Genomic DNA, 19,821 nt, shown 5'->3' on the forward strand with positions numbered 1-19,821 from the left:
ATATTTGAGGCAGAAGTGGAGGTTTGACCCGTCCTCGCGTCTCCCCTCTTAGACTCCCTCTTTTCTGTGCATGAATGATGAACGCAATAACAGCGGCTATGAGATGCCATTCACAGTTCGAGTGCGTTCGCCCTCTGTTGTCAAAGATTTGTGGGCGGAAGTCAAAATTCTGACAAGGTGGCATGAGAGACGAGTCATGTTGGGGTGCAGGCTGAGGTTGGACTAGTGTGGTGCAAATGTTTGGTGATTTTTTTTTCCTGCTGTGATAAAATAAAAGCTGTGACACATTTCTGTCTCTCATTAATAATACATGGCTTTTTACTGTATAGGAAAGAAATTCATGTGTTTTGAGGAACCATACAGTACATTATGTAGCCTTTAAATTCTAGAGACAGATTTATTTGTGAAAATCTCAAGAGATCAACAATTTCTGAACTTGGTTGTTTATTCAAACCAGCCCATTTGGTAGGTCACTGAGATCACATTTTCTCTCCATACCGATGTTTGATGCGAACAATAACAAAAGCACTTGACCTGTAGCTGCAAGGTTTTTGCATTATGCTGCTGCCATTTGATTGGCTTATTAGATTAAAGTGAATTGTACATGTGTGTGTGTGTGTGTGTGTGTGTGTGTGTGTGTGTGTGTGTGTGTGTGTGTGTGTGTGTGTGTGTGTGTGTGTGTGTGTGTGTACGTACATACTCATTGCATCTTTGCATCTCAGATTGCACAAATTAAACCATGAGGCATAGAGGCATATGAGCTGAAACAGCAGAAGACCACACTGGGTTCCAGTCCTGTGAGCGGGGAACAAGAGTCTAAGTACTTCCTATGATGATATTTACTTCAGTATATACTTGAGCAGAATCTCTTGATTGTAACTAACCAGAAATAGTGCTAGATTTTTCATATCTGATATCTCATACTCCAAGCATGTCCAAACTCATCACACATACAGTAGGATCTATTCTATAGAGCTTTATTCAGCATCTCCATCCATACTAGCTATTTGTGAACATTCTGTAAGTGTTAATATAACACTGTAGTCTGTACTGACTACTTTTCCAATATTGATCAATTTTAGGCTTTAATGAGCCACTTGGAGGTGTAGGTGTGAAGAAAATGTGTTACTTTTGCAAGCGTTTTCCAAAAGCCTTTGTAACTGTTGGTTTTACCAGCCAGAAACATTCACAGTTCTTCTTTGTTAATTTTTCAGCATGTTGCTGAGCCAAAAGCTTTGGCTAGCATTAACATTAATAAAACTAAGAAATTCTTTGCCGTTTTGGTCACTTCCGTGATCATTTACAGTAATTAAAATGTTAATAAAAAGAATATCATCTTCATAATTAAAAGAACTACAGTAACCTTTATTAACTGTCACCCAATTGCACACAGCTGATGTACATATTTAATCCATGTGAAATGCCTCATTTACATTTTCATGCATTTGGCAAACAATATTATCCAAAGTGCCTTACATGTGAGTCTAAGCACAGAGCCGAGAAGGTCACAACTGTGACTTTTCAGCAATTCAGGGGTTTGAACTTACGCTGAATTTTTAATGATGAGTTATATATGTGTAGATTACACATGCACAGACATAGAAAACAATCAGCAGCTAACAAAAATTCATCTGCAGTTATCCATTTAGTAGTCATGTATGTGCAGCAAGCTTCACAGAGCTTCACAACCTTTCTCCTATTTACTGTACAGTAGTTTCTGGTCTGATTTTTATTTGTGCATATCTTAAACAGGAAATGCTACTGCTTAACATTTTCAAACCTGCTTCCCAGCAAAAGTGAGAAGGTGAATTGCATATAAATAATTTAATTCCAGTTCTAAATACGCCACACCTACATGTACATGTAACATGTTACAGCAAACCTCTAAGTTTACAACAGTAAATCAATTCTCAATTCAATTATCAGCATCAACTACTGTACATCATCCGTAATCAAACTGACCAAAAAAGTCAAGCCTTATTGAAGTCTGATTAGTCATTTATTGTCTACTATATTAGTCAAATAACTGACGTTATTGCTGTTAATGTGTTTTTAGCCTATTTAAACTTTCAAGCTTTATCTGCTGTCATTTATACTGGGTGTTTCATCCGTTTTCTCTGTTTTGTTGATCATGTGACTGCACTGGTGCCGAACTGCTTAGGATTATGTCCATTTTGCTATGATATGTTCAGCGTGATCAAGTAAACGGTAGCTCAGCGTTTAAGATGTTGAGCTACTGATCAGAAGGTCATGAGTTCAAATCTCAGGGCCACAAAGTTGCCATTCCTGGGACCCTGAGCAAGGCCCTTAACCCTCAATTGCTCAGCTATATAAATGTAAGTTGCTTTGGATAAGGTTATCTGCCGAATACCGTAAATGTAAGGAAATCACACTTAGCTAGCAAGGATTTATAAATCTATGAATGTTAAAAGGGCTCTTTACCTTATATGATTTTTACAGGACCAAAGCCCAGGCAAGGTTAAGAGTGAAGTAAGAGTTTCTTTCTTTAAATAACCTTACACATTTATAGAACCTTATTGTACATCATTTAGTGTCTGGTGCTTTGTTCGTATTGACATTGTGTAAAGATCTGTTTCTGAGGCATGAAACTACAGATTTTTATTGGCTCTGATAGTGAAAAAAGAGCGAACAAAAATATTTCCTGAAAGATAGGAAAAACATCTGGCTGGTTCAAATACGATAAAGCTCTGACAGACAACAATTCAGTCGTAATGACTGTCTTAAAAGGTTCAGTACAAAGTGTTTCATAAAACTCAGACATTATAATAAATTGTAATGAATAATGCAGAGAGACAGGGAGTTTGCAATGGACTTTTGATGCAGAGCAAGATTTTTGGCGAAGTATTTCACACTACATATTCTAAGGAAACTGTCCATCTGTTGATGGAATTTAGTCCAAGCTTCGTCTAAATTTGGAAATGGAGTGTGAATGGGGTTTGTGGACACGTAAAATAGAGAATTGTATTTATTTAAAATAAGACATTTGAGGAAATGGTGTCTATCTATCTATCTATCTATCTATCTATCTATCTATCTATCTATCTATCTATCTATCTATCTATCTATCTATCTATCTACAATAAAGTATAGCTCTTTTGAGAATTTCTGACAAAGTAGCTTTAGGGAAATTTAAATATAGGTTTAGGGTCCTTTTAGAAAATTAAAAAGGTCACATTACTTAGAAACTGAAAAACTAAGTGACACTCAAAATAAAAAAAAAAATGTCATGTCACATTTTAGTTTCATAAATGAAGGTCATATTTGAGAGTGTACTTATATCCAGAGGCGGCGATCGTATGCATGAGTATAGTTGTGCATTTTTTAGAAATGCTAATATCCTGCACTATAATGAAAATGATCGAGTACCGATGCCTAAATGGCCCCAAGTGAATTTCCACAGATGGTTTAAAGAGTCTTTTTACAATTGACTCTCATTTGCATTTATTTATTTATTTATTTATTTTTTTTTAAGGCACTCAAAGAAATGCAGAAAATACATCCAGTTGTAAGCGTAAATGAAACCTCCAGAGCTCCATCTGCACAGGAAGTGACCTTTCAGACACTATGAAAAACACACCCACACATACACATCATATACTCACAACCTCACACATGCATAGTTACTCACGCTTGAATTGGCAACTACTAATGTGTCAACAATGAATATTCTTAGTGAGAGCTCATAAATGGGTAATGAGAACAAAGCTGAAAACTGGTGCAATGTTAAAGGGTATTATGGGTATTTTTTAATGTTGTCTGTTTTTCTGTCTGTCTGTCTGTCTGTTTGTCTGTCTTCCATTACCAGCATAAGCCATCACATATTGTATATTAAATTTTTCTCTCTCTTTCTCTCACTTAGATGTCCAGCATGTGAAGCGGAGGGACATTGTTCTGAAGAGGGAGCTGGGAGAAGGGGCTTTCGGTAAAGTCTTCCTGGCCGAGTGTTACAACCTCAGTCCCACCAAGGAGAAGATGGCGGTAGCCGTCAAGGTGCATATCTTATTCAGCCAACCCTGCTCTGTTTAGCTCAGCTTATAATGAGCCATTTAAAATGTTTAGTGAAAGGAGAGAAATGCTTCCCAACATCTTTGTGAGTTTCTGCTGCATTCATATTCAGTTTTATGCTTCTTTTAAGCATTGATATGGTCACAGATCTGCTTTTTTCCACATAATACCAAGAGCCTGCCAGATCTACCATGACCCTGAGCAGGATAAAGCATTAAAATACTATTTTTTTATTTATTTTATTTTATTGTATTTCTTTTAAAGCATATGCTTTTGGGTTTAGTTAAATTTCTACAAACTTAGACTACAAACTTAGAAAAAAATCAGTTTACAAATTTGTATTACAAAAAAACAAACAAACAAGAAAAAATATTTTCCCTGTGAGTTAAGATAAAATAAAAAGATGCCCAAAAAGATCTTTTGCAGTTTTTTTTATATTATAATGATAATTTTTAATTTAGGTTTGGCCCTAAACCTAAGCTAGGTTACACAAAAACTAACATTATGAAAACATTATTGATCATGTTTTTATACAATGCAGCAATGTTTGCAATGATGTATAAAGCATTCCCCGGTCACCCAGAAAGAGTTGCATGGCATGAGACACAATCCATAATGGCAATCATAGTCATCTCTTAGGTCATGTATTCAGAATAGTGCTCTCCTCCAAGAGTGTTTATAAATTGTAGAGTTGAAAGAATGAGATATAACCCTTAAAAATGCATTGATTTTCTTCTCTTTTCTTGGTAATGAATGTGGTAGCCTTCATATTTCCATACTACAGTAGGAGTCCAGTGGATGGGATTTGGTATCCAATAACTTGGAGAAAAGAGCCTAAAAACTAGAGGCTCTCACTAAAGAAGCTAGCTGTAAAAGAGATGAACAGAGCTGGAGAGTTAAAGGATGTGCGTGCTGTTTTTAGTTGAAACATCAGGCCTCTTGTGCGTTTTACTTGTATAGTTCCTTTTGTTGTATTGTGTTCAAGAGAGAGCCACAATTTTGCCCTTGATTTGGGACTGATAAAGTTTGTGAAACAGCTATTCAAATTAAATTTTTCTCAGTGAAATGGCTGAGTATCTGCAACCCTGGAGCATTTCTGTCTTGACTTCACCCCAATTTATAGTTCAGACATTTTGATGGATGTTGGGTCGTTAGCCGTTTTTTATAGAAGGCACAGAGGTCTGTTGGTCATATTGATTTTTGCATGTTTTAGGTGACATATATCTTCGTTCTTGTCTACCGTATCTTTTCAAGAGTCACTACTTTGTCTTGTAAAGCATACAGTACAGTGAGTTTAGTTACATGTAAAAATGGAGCCTTCAGGGCCGATCTTCTCCATTACCTAAGCGATATCATCAGACGTCCTGTTTACTTGACGGTTCTGTTTTGCTGTGCCAGCAATATCACAGTTTTGGAACTGCTTTTTAGGACCTCTAATGATGTTTAGTGTTGAACATTAGCTGTTAGCATCTGAACTCTTTCTTATGATTGATTGAATTAAACCATTACAGCATGAAAATAAACTCAGAGGCGAGTGCTACTCTGCCTCCGAGGTACATCGCTGTGGAGCGAGGGTAAGACAGATTCACAGACAGACAGCACACACCGCAGTGGTACCGTTGATGGGGTGTCTGTTATGCAGGGCAGGAACACTGTTAAGGACATGGCAGTGAGCTACAGGATGCTAACAGATTTGCTGACAGGGGGGATGGTAAGCCATCTGTAGTGTTAGCGCTGCTCTCCATCTGAACATCCACGTGGCGTGTTTCAGAGAGTTACAGAGTTTTGGATCGGTCCATGTGCTGTATGAGACCCAGCTATTTTTTAAGGATGGTTTAATTGATTGGATTATATCTCAGAAAGAAATATCCAATACCCAGAGTAATGGAGTGTGGGAGGAAGCTGCAGGCTACACTGAAGAATCTCTCTAAATATCTGCAGTGGATCAGCAGAACATTTGTGGCAGCATGAGGTACCTGTCTTCATCGGGCAAACCTCAACCTACGCAGTCAGTGCTGCAAGGTCATTAGAGTGTATTCAAAAGCCACATTCAGATTTCATTCATATGAGCCTTGGACTATTAAAATACAAAACTAAAGGTTTGGTGATTATTAAGAATCTTCCCAGCCAATCAGAGCACTCCTGCTAAGCAGAATGGTGCATCATTAAAACAGCATATCCGTGTCTGATGCCATTTCACAGATCTGTGATAATATCATGTATGAGCTTTATAAATTGAGGAAGTGAATATAACAGATTAGGACTAGATTCATTAGATGTAAGGTCACATTGAATTGTCAAGTTCATCTTTGAGTGAGTAGTAGTATGATACCTACAGTGGCAGATACGGCTTAAATCTAACGTCTATTAATATCTCAGCCATGAAAGTACTGGGATTGAGGAGTTCATTGTATCTTGTTGGCATAATAATAACAATGATCTGGGTCATGATTTCTAATTTAATAGTCCTCCAGTGGCATAACATTCTACTGGGTTTTGCCTGTTTTTTTTTTTTTTTTCCAAAATATCAAAGACAGGAAATAGAAACGTAACTCAAACAAAAACACTAAATCTACTTTGTTCACATTTATTACACTCATGAAGTGCTTCAGCTATGTCAACGAATTGGGATGAAAAACATCATCCCAAATGGACAACAAATCTAAATCCAGAGAGTGTTTGAAGCAAAAAAAATTCTGGTGTCTGGAGTGAGACTGAAAATTTATTCCACTACTGAGGGACAGTCAGGAAAGCATTTGTCCCTCGGTGATGCAGAATACCTATTTTTTTCATTCATTCATTCATTCATTTTCTACCACTTATTCGAACTACCTCGGGTCACGGGGAGCCTGTGCCTATCTCAGGCGTCATCGGGCATCAAGGCAGGATACACCCTGGACGGAGTACCAACCCATTGCAGGGCACACACACACACACTCTCATTCACTCACACAATCACACACTACAGACAATTTTACAGAGATGCCAATCAACCTACCAGGCATGTCTTTGGAACGGGGGAGGAAACCGGAGTACCTGGAGGAAACCCCCGAGGCACGGGGAGAACATGCAAACTCCACACACACAAGGTGGACGCGGGAATCGAACCCCCAACCCTGGAGGTGTGAGGCAAACATGCTTACCACTAAGCCACCGTCCCCCGTTACCCCAAATTTTTTTGTTAGTTAGACAAAAATTGGATAATCTGTAGCACGCTCTTAGTGGTTGGGACCGAGGTAACCAGAGGCAGGCCTGAAACAACTCGAAACAGACTTTTCACTCTCACTTTACTCTCCATTTTCAGGCCAGCGCTCAACCACACCTCTGCTTCCACTATCTCGTTTGAGCCACTTGTGTGAACAAAGTCAGCCTTGCATTCGGAAGAGACTTTCTGCACCCACAAATAACCCAAAAGTCAATTGACAGAATTATCCTTTTATTACAGTAATAATAACTCATTACTCAACATGTCTCATCAAGAATATTTAACCTAAGGAGAAATTTTACAGTGATTTTTTTTTTATTCTTCAGTTCAGTTATGTATTAGGTTAATTACTCATATGGCCTTCTGGCAGTGTGAAAGTGTGAGTTATAATTCTTGTAGAGGATTTATAGTTATATAGATATCCTGTTTCCTCATGATAGGCATCATGTAGGTTTGTTTCAAAATTTAATTCAATCGTTTCTCTTTCCCAGACCTTGAAAGACCCGACTCTGGGCGCCAGAAAAGACTTCCAGAGAGAAGCCGAGCTACTCACCAACCTGCAGCACGAGCACATTGTGAAATTTTACGGTGTGTGTGTGGACGGCGACCCGCTCATCATGGTGTTCGAGTATATGAAGCATGGAGACCTTAATAAGTTTTTGAGGTGAGATGCCTTCCTTCAGAAAACGAGCATCGGGAACAGGCAGTGCTAAAGCAGCAATGAAACTTCCCATCAATGCGATGCTCAATATTGCTGAAGCAAAGTGCTGTTTATCACGCCAGCGGGATGCTGCCACTTGTGCCAGAAGTGCATTTTGATGATTGCATCTGTCCTGAGTAATTTACCGCGACAAGTCAGCTCGCCAGGTTACGATGCAAGTGTAAGGAAGATTGCGCGTAGCATACACATACAGTAATTGCTACTCATGTCTCACATCCTGTGTAGTATGGCTAAAGAAATCCTTTCAAAAAAAAGTCTTATTACACTGCTCTTGCATGACAGATAAAATGTGAGTTATTTCACATCTCACACTACTCTCTGCCTGAATTATCTTGTCATAAATATTCACTGTACATGTAGCATACAGGATAATTACTTTGTGTCTATGGAGTGAAAATATCTGTTCTGCAAATCTCAGCTGATCATGTCTAGAGAAAGAGCTCTTTGTTGTTAAACGAATATTGTTGATACATTTCATCTCTTATGCACAAAAGCTTCCTATCCACTCGCATTTTGAGATGCCAAATAATGATTTATATATATATTTTTAAATGCAGAAGGCACATGGAGCTAGTCAGTTTTTTTTTGGGGGGGGGAATAAAAGAATAAAGCGATGCTAGTCGCTGACTCCAATTAGGACTTACCCAGACGCTGCGTGTGTGGAATAAAGCTGGCCTGAAGAGAATTCGCTATCCAGCTCACAAGACAAGCAGGAGTGTGTTTTACATGCAAAATAGCTTCTCTGACTCGAAGACTGCTTGATTGTTAGATCTCCAGCACATTGGCGAGGGGGCGTTTCTCCACGTTAGACTATCAGCAAGGCAGAAATTACACTGGAGCACATTTAAACAGACACTTTATGCAAATCCGCCTGTAATCATCACAGCTATTCAGCAAGAATGAAAAAGGGCCAGGAAATCAACAATGTCCGGGACCCTAAACAACACGAGTTCTGTTTAGCAGGAAAGATTGAAATGAAATGTGAGGTATTTTGCTACACATTGAGCTACTTCAAAGTTACAGCACGTTTACAGATTTGAGGTTGCAGGGACTGTAGGGCAACTTTTTTGCATAGTCTGACCTTTCACGGCAATCCAGGACAGGCTTTTTACCCATTTATGGCTTGCCTTTGCCTCTGCCTCTTTTTTATAGAAAAGCTGCAAAAACTCCGGCAAGTCAAGTCAAGAAGCTTTTATTGTCATTTCACCCATATATAGCTGTTGCAGTACACTGTGAAATGAGACAAGTTACTCCAGGGTCATGGTGCTACATAAAACAAAGACAGAGCTAAGGACCTTGTACAGTAAGTAGTCCTACAGTAGATACATAAAGTGCATCTGTACAACCTGGTGCAAACAGTGCAGGACAAGACAAACAAGACAGACAAGACAGTGCAGACAAAAATTACAAGACAATACAAAAAAAGACAATATACAAAAGACAATAAACAGAAACAGCGCCGACCAGGGTACATACTGTATGTTCAAACAATATTGCATTATACAGTACAGCATTAATGACCAAATAGACTAACAATTTTTGTTCCTGTTTTTTTTCCCAGGGCTCATGGTCCAGACGCCACCATCTTGGTGGACGGCCATCCGATGCAGAGCAACGGCGAACTCGGTCTTTCTCAAATGCTTCACATTGCCACACAGATTGCAGCCGGCATGGTCTATCTGTCCTCACAGCACTTTGTGCACCGTGACCTGGCCACACGCAACTGCCTGGTAGGAAACGGCCTCCTGGTGAAGATCGGAGACTTCGGCATGTCCAGGGACATCTACAGCATGGACTACTATCGGGTGTGTATCAGTTTCACGGCTGTGTTTTAAAGAGCTTTTTCATTTAATTAAATGAATAAACATAACACAGCATTATGAAATAAAAGCATGATAAAATAACCTACAGCTGGTTTTGATCCTCTCAGCATGAGGTGTGACCCCCAGCTAGTTCCTTCTTTAGACTGCATTATTTTTTTTTTATCTCTAATTTTCTGTCCTGATTATATCCTGTTTCTTTGGCCTAATGACAGGTGCCTGTGTTTTGAAGCTTGTCTCAAATGTTTCTGCTCCAGAAAAAAATTTGCTCTGCACAAACTGAATGGGAAAATCAAGCAGCTGCGTAACCCAAGTCTGAATATGAGAAACTTTCCCTGCATAAATAGACAAAATTTTTGTACATAAGTTCCTGACTCTAAATATGATCCTAAGTAAGGGTGCAACTTTTACATACAGTACAATGTACGACGGTGTGTTAATAATCCAACTGCTTGTAAACTTCATTCAAATGAATGTATTCAGTTCAAGAATCACTGCTTCACTAATCTGAATCCTGGCATACATTCAGCTCCATCGAAAAAATGGTGCTGTGAAACAAAGATAGAGTTATGGATTTTAAACCCTTTAAAATGTATTGAGAATTTGGAGGGCATCCAAGTAACCTTTCTGTTAATGCAAATTTTTCCTCTCACCTTCTGTTCAGTGAGGACATGTGTGGGACATTTCACTGAGACTCATTTACCGCATTTATTATAAGGTTCTGACTGGCTGAAGAAGGAGCAAGAGATAGAATGTTATTCAAATTCAAATTTATTTGTATAGCACTTTTAACAATTCCCATTGTTTCAAAGCAGCTTTACAGAAGTACAGAAACAGAAATGAGGGGGAGGGGTAAATATATAATAATAATAATAATAATAAGAAGAAGAAGAAGAAGAAGAAGAAGAAGAAGAAGAAGAAGAAGAAGAAGAAAATAAATACATACAATTAAAGTTTAAAATCATTTTAAAAATATTAATTTAAAATAAAAATTCTATATATCTCTAACATCCATCCCTAATGAGCAAGCATGAGGCGGTGGTGGCTAGGAAAAACTCCCTGAGATGATATGAGGAAGAAACCTTGAGAGGAACCAGACTCAGAAAGGAACCCATTCTCATTTGGGTGACACTGGACATTAAATAATGTAAATGTAAATAATATTTCTACAACAGTTTAAAGTTGTGCAACCGAGAGCTCCTGAGGAACTAATGGGTCATCGCAAACTCTGAGTTCACCATATAACTAACTGACACCACACTGGTTTAAAGAAGGCACAACAGTCTCTGGGTGGTTTCAATCAACCATCAATCCCTGGCAGGGAGACCACTGAGTGATGAGACTCCAACCAGTGGTAGAACGTCTGGTTTGATATATATATATATATATATATATATATATATATATATATATATATATATATATATATATATATTTATATTTATAGAGAGAGAGAGAGAGAGAGAGAGAGAGAGAGAGAGAGACAGAGACAGAGAGAGAGGCTAAAATTGTTGGGTATGATTGTAATAATGGTGCAGACAGGGACTCTGGCAAAACTAGCTATGACAGCATAACTAGCCTGAAGGTGTTATAAGAGCAAGGTTATGAGGTTAATACATAAAATTGAATATCTGGTTAAGATGCTGACAGACGTACAATCTTTTTACAAGGTGTAAAAAGAACAAACAAACAGTGAAGCACAAACCAGAATAGTAAAATATACTGTACTGACTAAGAACAAGGCTGGGGATGGTGATGCAAAAAAAGTGACAATAACAGAAGTAAATAGTAAATAGTGGTGCTCAGGGTTAGGGCATCAGAGTTGTGATCATGTGACGGGAGCGTCATGATCATGTGACGTGAGTGTTGTGATCATGTGATATCAGCATTGTGGTCATGTGACGTGATTGTTGTGGTCATCTGACATAGGATTCTTGTTGCCATGGTAATTTTACCATGGTAATTTTAACTAAACAAATAAATCACCAGCTTTAGGTTCAGTAAACTGTCTGTTAGAATGAATTCATTCAGATTTGCATGTAAACACAGACTACAAAGCCAAGTAGGAGTCACGTAGGGAGCAAAAGTTTGGCCTATAATTAAATTGTAAGTCATGATATCATAGACCAAATAATCTAATTCATTTGTGTAATTACATTTAATTATTTTTGTGTTGAATTATCAATTAGTATTAATACACCTGCTCAAAGCTTAGATCAAGGCCTGTGTTTTTTTTTTAATTAACATTAATATACCTACATAATTAGAATTTTAACCTCAGAGTTCATTAGCTTGCATAGACTTTACATTTGTGAAACCTTCTGTCCTTATTAAATAATGGAGGCCTGAATGTAGGCCAGTAAGCAGGAAGTGGAAAGCTCGTATTGCACTGGCCGATCTCTCCAGCAGAGCCATGCTGCGATATTGACACAGCTGAAAGATTAGAAAATCATAACCACACTGGACATATTCACTGCATCGAGTGATTATAAACATGAGTCCTGCCAAGCACACAATCCACACACCGCTAGTCATATTGACATTGGCACTCCTGCAGGGTTTGAGCACCTGGCCAGCAGAAACAAGTGAATGGGGGAGAATGGGAAAAGATAACAACTTTTTCACTAACAGCCAATCCAAACACTTTTGTGCTCGTATTAAAAGTGCTGCATTGATTTCCTGGCGTTTAATGGTGTGTCAAGTATACAATGTCTTAGGTCTTTTGATAAATGGAGTAAAACTTTCAGGGGAAAAACACTAACAAACTGATCCTGAAGTAACAGTGTCTTTATGCCACACTAGAGTTAATCTACATGATCAAAATATAGGATTGGAACTTTAGAGTTGGGAATTCAATAGACGTCAATGTTTTTTATATGGAGAAAGTTAGGCTTATTCAGGGATGAGTTATTCAGCCCCATTCATGATTGATTCAGATTTGTTTTAGTAGAATTGAACTATACATGAATTTCCAGTAGTCCTTTAGGATTTCAAATGTTTGTTTTTTTTAAATTGTCACATCCAAATGACCTGATTTTGTAGATTTATTTATTTTTTTTGTTCATTTGTTTGTTTGTAACAGTACTTGAGTTTCTTTTCTTTCAGAAAACTAACTACACTGATAAAATTTCAAGCACAGGATTGTTCTATTAAAACTGCTACCTGTAAATACACATATAATTACTTTCTATGATAACTGTCCTCATGTGCACGAGCTGGTCTGAATGTGTTTCGTGATCTAGGCCCAAATGATAAATGCGTTGATAAACCTTAACGTGTGATGTGTGAATAATGACATGTGCAGGTTTGGTATTTAGTATTTAGTAAAGTGGTAGCTCGGTGCTTAAGATTATTGGGCTGGATTATTATTCAGATGGCTGTGAGTTAAAATCCCAGGACCACCAAACGATCACTGCTGGGCTCTTGAGCAAAGCCTTTAACTCATATCTGCTCAGTTACAGTATATAAATGTGATGAATGTAAGTTGCTCTGGGGTAGGGCGTCTTTCACATATCATGAATGTAAGTAGAAGATGATGGTGGCGGTGGTGGTGGTGGTGGTGGAATTAAACTTATTTCAGGTTATGTTAGGAACCAGAAAGAATGAGGTGGTAAAACAGAACATAGAGAAGAGAGGTACTGTGACAAATAGACATAAAAACACACACACACACACACACACACACACACACACACACACACACACACACACACACACACACACACACACACACACACACACACACACACACACACACACACACACACACACACACACACACACACACACACACACACACACACACACTGCTTCATCCTGCATCATCTCACCTACTGTATTTGCAAAATCAGCTACCCCAAAATATAACAGTACAAGTTCAGCAAATGTTGACTGGATTATTGTTGCTCAGGCTTCGGATTAACTGCGGTGGCTGTTGATAAACCAGCGAAATTCAGAGCTCAGCTATGTCAGTCATATTGCAAAGAAAAATCGATAAATACTGTATCTTTCAAGCCGGACCTAGTGTTCTACCTGTCCTATAGTGTGTAAAGAACAAGCGTTGTTTGATACTGTATATAAGCTTGTATTCCTTGTTTCTTCTGGAGTATAAAAAAAAAGGCCTATCGGCGAAATACAGTCTGCTTCATCTTCAGTTAAAAGTGTAAATGCCTGGTGAGTAGCACTTGAGGAACTGTAATCCGTCCTCTCCATGCTGGACGACTTTCCACACCACTAATCCAATCTCACCTTCCACCATGCAGCCACGACTGGCCTGTAATCCAGTTTACACGCCAGTGAAAGCGAAAACAGTCCAGAATGACACTGAACGGAAATGTTTGGGTAATTGCGAATGAGATGATCGTTTGTTTTTTCAACAGATATTTGTATAATTGTATTTTATTTTTAGGGGGGCAGGAGGAAATGGGCTGGGGTGTTATTAATTTCCTACCCTGCTAGGCTAATTGCTTTGGCCTCAGCCACAAAGCCCAAGGTGATAGCGCTATCATTTGCACGCCTGTTTAACCGGTTATAATTTGCCTTCTTTAAAGAGGGATTCAGATCCATTTGCGCATGTAGTGAAGCCAATGTGTGTGTGTGTGTGTGTGTGTGTGTGTGTGTGTGTGCCACCGAAAGGTCATTTCAAATCACCAACCTAACTTAATTAATTTGCTTAATCCAGCGAGAAGCATCTCACAGATGCCATGCTGTAAAAAAAAAGAAAAAACTCACACTTTTCCTAAGGTGAGGAGACGTGCTATAGTGAGCGCTGTGTGATGGCATGTAAATGAATATGTTTGAACAACATGGTTCCAGAATTATGATAAAAGCACCTAATTAATTCAGGAAGAGGGAGATATTGACAAAGCACGTTTACGTTTGTCTGCACAACATTAAGTTGGAGTAGCCTGAAGTAACATCAGACAGCAGGATGGATGGGAATTAGAATGGAATCATCATATCCCTGACCAGTAAAAGCCATCTGAAATTTGAGAATATTCCCATCTAATGAAAGCAGAGGGTTAGATTGATTAATGCACTACAGAACTTGCTGTTTCATTACAGATCATGGCTGCTATGGGGGAAGTCGTGGCCTAATGGTTAGAGAGTTTGACTCCTAACCCTAAAGTTGTGGGTTCGAGTCTCGGGCTGGCAATGCCATAACTGAGGTGCCCTTGCACCCCTCCCCCAAAAACCCTATCCATCAACAGTCCTGCTCAACAATATTGGCACCCATGATGTTTATGTATATATTGTGGAATATCTACCGAAGAAAATTTATCAAGTGAAACAACATATTACTACAGATATCTTGTGTTTGATACAAAACAGCAAATGATAAAGAACATTTAAAAAGATAAACATTTTGGATGAAACAAAAGGGGAGCTTTTTGGTAATGCACACAAATAGTATGTTTACAGACGGTGCAATGAAGCCTTTAAAGTAAAAAACACCATACCAACAGTCAAGCATGGTGGAGGATCCATAATGCTGTGAGGCTGCTTTGCTGCATCTGGTACTGGAGGCCTTGACCTTATCACAGGCATCCTGAAATCAGAAAATTATCAACCAATTCTAGAGCGAAATGTCCAGTGTAAGGAAACTTGGTTTGAGGCGAAGATCATGGGTCCTCCAGCAAGATAAAGACCCAAAGCACACCTCCAAAAGCACACAGGAATGATTGAAAGGGAAAAAATAAACTGTTTTAAAATGTCCAGCAATGAGTCCTGATCTCAATCCAATTGGAAATCTTTGGGGGGAGCTGAAATCTGCCATTGGAGAAAGGAACCCTGCAAATGTTCAAGAGCTTGAGCATACTGCAAAGGAAGTGTGGGAGAAAATACCACCCGAGAAGTGCAAGAAGCTTATACTGTAGATGGATATAAGAAACGTTTGGAGGCTGTCATCGCTGCCAAAGGGGTGCCAATATTAGTGCACATGCACGTTTTCTGTTTTTTTTCTTTGGAATTGCAGTATCTATGTTAAAATAACAATTGTCTTTGTTAAATTACTTTGGACCTCCAATTAAAAGATCATGCTGATATAAATTTGGTACATTTCAATTTATTTCTGAAGACATTCACTCAGTTATGCAAAACATGAAGGGGTGCCCATAATGGTAAGCAGGATTTTTTCTGGACTTTCTCGACTTAACACAGCATATATTGCTCTACATACTGAATATTGCAGAGCAATATACAGTATGCTGTGTTAAGTCGAGAAAGTCCAGAAAAAATCCAGGGTTAAGTGCTTGACTGACCTGTGGGAAGAAGCTCCCCCTCATTCTCACTGTGTCTACCTTCAAGGATCTACCCTGACCACAACAGCAAGAAGAATCATTGTACAATAAAGCATCGCCTTTGATGATTGTTTATATGGATGATGTTCTAATCAGTTCTTTTGCTTAAAAAGTGAAATTCTTTCTTATTCTCAAAGCCCGTCATCGTGCTTCTTTTCTCAACTTCACCTTTGAATGTCACCTCTAATCAGTCTATATCAGACTATATCTGTTGTTTACAGCTACAGGCGCTCTGGGGCACGGCTCATCATGCTGTTAGCGAGTGTGACGCGTGCTGGCTGACTAACCGTGGCATGTGTAATCTGTTCTTCTCCAGGTGGGCGGTCACACCATGCTGCCTATTCGCTGGATGCCGCCTGAGAGCATCATGTACCGGAAGTTCAGCACCGAGAGTGACGTGTGGAGCTTCGGCGTCATCATGTGGGAGATCTTCACCTACGGCAAGCAGCCGTGGTTTCAGCTGTCCAATAATGAGGTGCTGAAAAATTTCACTCATACAGGCATTTTTAGAACCTGAGTGTGATCTCTAATCTGGCTGCCACAGGTCCAGAAAAGTTTGTAGTGATTCAAATTCACCTTAAACAGTTTAAATCTGTAGTTTTATAGGATAATACATCTGTAGATATAGCAGTTCCAGATGAAATCATTCAAGAATAAAAAAAACGCCGCAGAAAACTTAATTCGAAAAAAGCTCACTTTTATTCTCTTAAAGAAATCCAAATACTGAAAATAGCCCCAAACCTACTGGCACCCACTTGTGCTCTGGAAAGGCGGTGCTTTGACGGATATTATTTGCATACTGCAATGTGATTGGCTCTTCTGCTTGATGATGCAATAACAAAAGCAAATGCTCACTATGAACTTGTCTTCTCCAATGAGAATTTGAATACTTAATATATTGTTACAACACGACTAGATAACGTGCATCAAAAGACTTGTGATATGTTATGATATGTGAAAATGTATGGCTTTTTATATATGTTGAAAATCTATGGCTTTTTATACAGAATATATCATACAGTTTATAAGATATAGTTATCCGTTTAGGTTATTGGACATCAACTGATGGATCCATCAAAGTATTCCAGCAGACCAAACTGATAAATGTAGAACAAGCTGTCTGTAGTTCAGCAGTTTTCTAAACCTAAAGCAGCTTCTGTAACTGATCTTCTGTTGTGGTTTATCGTGTCACATACATTTATGTCCATTATTTATCTAAAGGCTGCTCACTGGACTGCAGGACTACAGGGATAGACTACAGGTCTTATTTATTTATAGCCATATTTGTTTATAGACGATCATACAAAACATTAACGATTACATATTGTCACGTTAGTTAGTTACTTTTGTAAGTAAGTAAAAAACTTTATGTAACTACAAATTCTAGGTGCTTTAGAAGGTTGTTGAAAGTGAAGTTACTCCTTTTTGTCCTACAGGTGATTGAGTGCATCACACAAGGGCGTATTCTGGATCGGCCTCGTCTTTGTCCCAAGGAAGTTTACGACCTCATGCTGGGCTGTTGGCAGAGAGAACCGCAGCAGCGACTGAACATCAAAGACATTCAGAAAGTGCTGTATGCCTTGGGCAAAGCCGCACCGGTCTACTTGGACATCCTTGGCTAACACTGGTGCGCTTCGTCAGGCCTGAGGCCAACACAATCCAGGAGAAACCAAACGGCCCCTAACCTTACTGCGCCACTGTAAAATCACCTACACGTCGGGGATGGACTTAAGTGCCTGCAACACCTTTTTTTTTCAATACACTCAAATAAAAAGTACAAAATATTTAAAGAAAACTTTTACATTTTCTTTACTCGTACAGTATATAGTGTACAGAATTCTACAAAGCTAAACATTTTCCTAAAAACTGATATGAATAAAAAGACAGCAAAGTTGTGTAAAAGTTGGGTTGCCTTTGATATGGCAACCACATATCTAATGAACAAAGCTTTCCAGTGTTTCATTTTATAAACGTATATATACATATATGAATATATTTTTTATTTATTTAGTTTCATTCTCGAAGGTATGGGTGCCTGTCGTGTTTAGCACTGTTGCTAAATCTTAATTTCAAGATGGACTTCTGATGTTGTTTTCTCTGGCACATAGTCGGCAAAGCCTTACTAAATTTCAGTTACTCTAGTCAGTCTGTTAGAGTCTGTTTTTTTGTTTTGTTTTGTTTTGTTTCGTTGGTTGGTTTTTTGCTCTTTTTTTTTAAATATTTTTTGCTTTTTACCCCTTTCTTCTTTTTATACTCTGCCATTTTGATTTGTCAGTGCTTGAGTGCTTGAGTGGAAAAGAAATCTTTAGAATACTAAAATATAGGTATATTTTAATTGTATGTGATTGTACATACTGTAAATTTCTATACTGGTCAGCTTAAATTATTTTTTTTTTCTTTATATGAATGTTTTTGTTTTGTTCTTTGGTTGGTAGCATCGAATTTTCTAAACACAGCCATGAGAGGGCATAAATATTGTTCAGTGTGACCACTATTGTATCACTTTAATCTCTACAGTCAAACCATCTACAGTTTGAAGAATCTGCTATAAGACATTCAAAAGGCAAGTGAATGTTTTGTGGAGGAAAATCAGCTCTCTGCAGAATCATATTCAATAGTAAACTGCTTTACTTTCCAACTTGCCAAAAAAAACCACACAAAAAAAAACATAAACTACAGTGCAAGCTTTGTGTCACAATTCTGCAATGACACCCATCGAAGCAATGTTTTTTGCGAATCTTCATAGTACGTGATATCAGTGCCATTGCATCTGAAGTTAACGATCTCATGGTGTTTGTTGTCTGTAGCGAAACAATTCTGTGTTCTTTTGCAATGGGAGTGTTTGTAGTTATTTTACACCAAATCTTTCACAGCGTCACCGTTTTGACAACTTCCGATTCTCTTGCCTCTTTGCAGTACCAGAAAGGTTTGCTAAAGACAAATGAAAAATGTATGTTTAGAAGATGTATTAAATAAATATTCAAACCTTGGTCAGTTGAAAATGCTTATTTCTTGCTGCATGTAGCACAATGTTTGTTTATGCAACTTGGACTTGTCATTAATTTCTAAATCATTTCCATATTTATGTAACATTTTTAAAAGTGCAGCTTTGCACAAATCCAATGTAGCCCCTGAGTGAGTGAGCGAGTGAGTGAGTGAGTGAGTGAGCGAGTGAGTGAGCGAGTGAGTGAGTGAGTGAGCGAGCGAGAGAGTGAGTGAGCGAGTGAGTGAGTGAGCGAGCGAGTGAGTGAGCGAGTGAGTGAGCGAGTGAGTGAGTGAGTGAGTGAGCGAGTGAGTGAGTGAGTGAGCAAGTGAGTGAGTGAGTGAGCGAGCGAGTGAGTGAGCGAGTGAGTGAGTGAGTGAGTGAGCGAGCGAGTGAGCGAGCGAGTGAGTGAGCGAGTGAGTGAGTGAGCGAGTAAGTGAGTGAGCGAGTGAGCGAGTGAGTGAGTGAGTGAGTGAGCGAGTGAGTGAGCGAGTGAGTGAGTGAGCAAGTGAGTGAGTGAGCAAGTGAGTGAGCGAGTGAGTGAGTGAGTGAGTGAGCAAGCGAGCGAGCGAGTGAGCGAGTGAGTGACAACGGAGCTGACAATTTTGAGAAAAAACTCCATAAGTACATTAGGAAGAATCCCTGGGAGGAACGGAGAATCAGCTGAACACCGGATAGTAGGATTACAGAAGGAAGAGTACAAAAGGGATTAACAGAGAGCCTCTGCACAAAGAGAGTAAAGATTTATGGTAACTGACATATGAATA

General features: G+C 38.7%; 1 protein-coding gene across 1 annotated transcript in view; it reads left to right on the forward strand.

Moving 5' to 3' along the window:
• The window catches only part of ntrk3b (neurotrophic tyrosine kinase, receptor, type 3b), a 120,962-nt gene extending 101,901 nt beyond the window's left edge, over window positions 1–19,061 (forward strand). Inside the window, exons 13-17 of the mRNA XM_027162631.2 lie at window positions 3,881–4,011; window positions 7,723–7,895; window positions 9,514–9,757; window positions 16,388–16,546; window positions 17,508–19,061. Of these exons, the coding sequence (XP_027018432.1) occupies window positions 3,881–4,011; window positions 7,723–7,895; window positions 9,514–9,757; window positions 16,388–16,546; window positions 17,508–17,693 (893 nt within the window). The 3' untranslated portion in view covers window positions 17,694–19,061. The remainder of the gene's footprint in view (window positions 1–3,880; window positions 4,012–7,722; window positions 7,896–9,513; window positions 9,758–16,387; window positions 16,547–17,507) is intronic.
• The last annotated feature ends 760 nt before the right edge of the window (window positions 19,062–19,821 follow it).

This window comes from Tachysurus fulvidraco, chromosome 2, assembly GCF_022655615.1.
Source record: "Tachysurus fulvidraco isolate hzauxx_2018 chromosome 2, HZAU_PFXX_2.0, whole genome shotgun sequence".
Classification (NCBI taxonomy): Eukaryota; Metazoa; Chordata; class Actinopteri; order Siluriformes; family Bagridae; genus Tachysurus; species Tachysurus fulvidraco.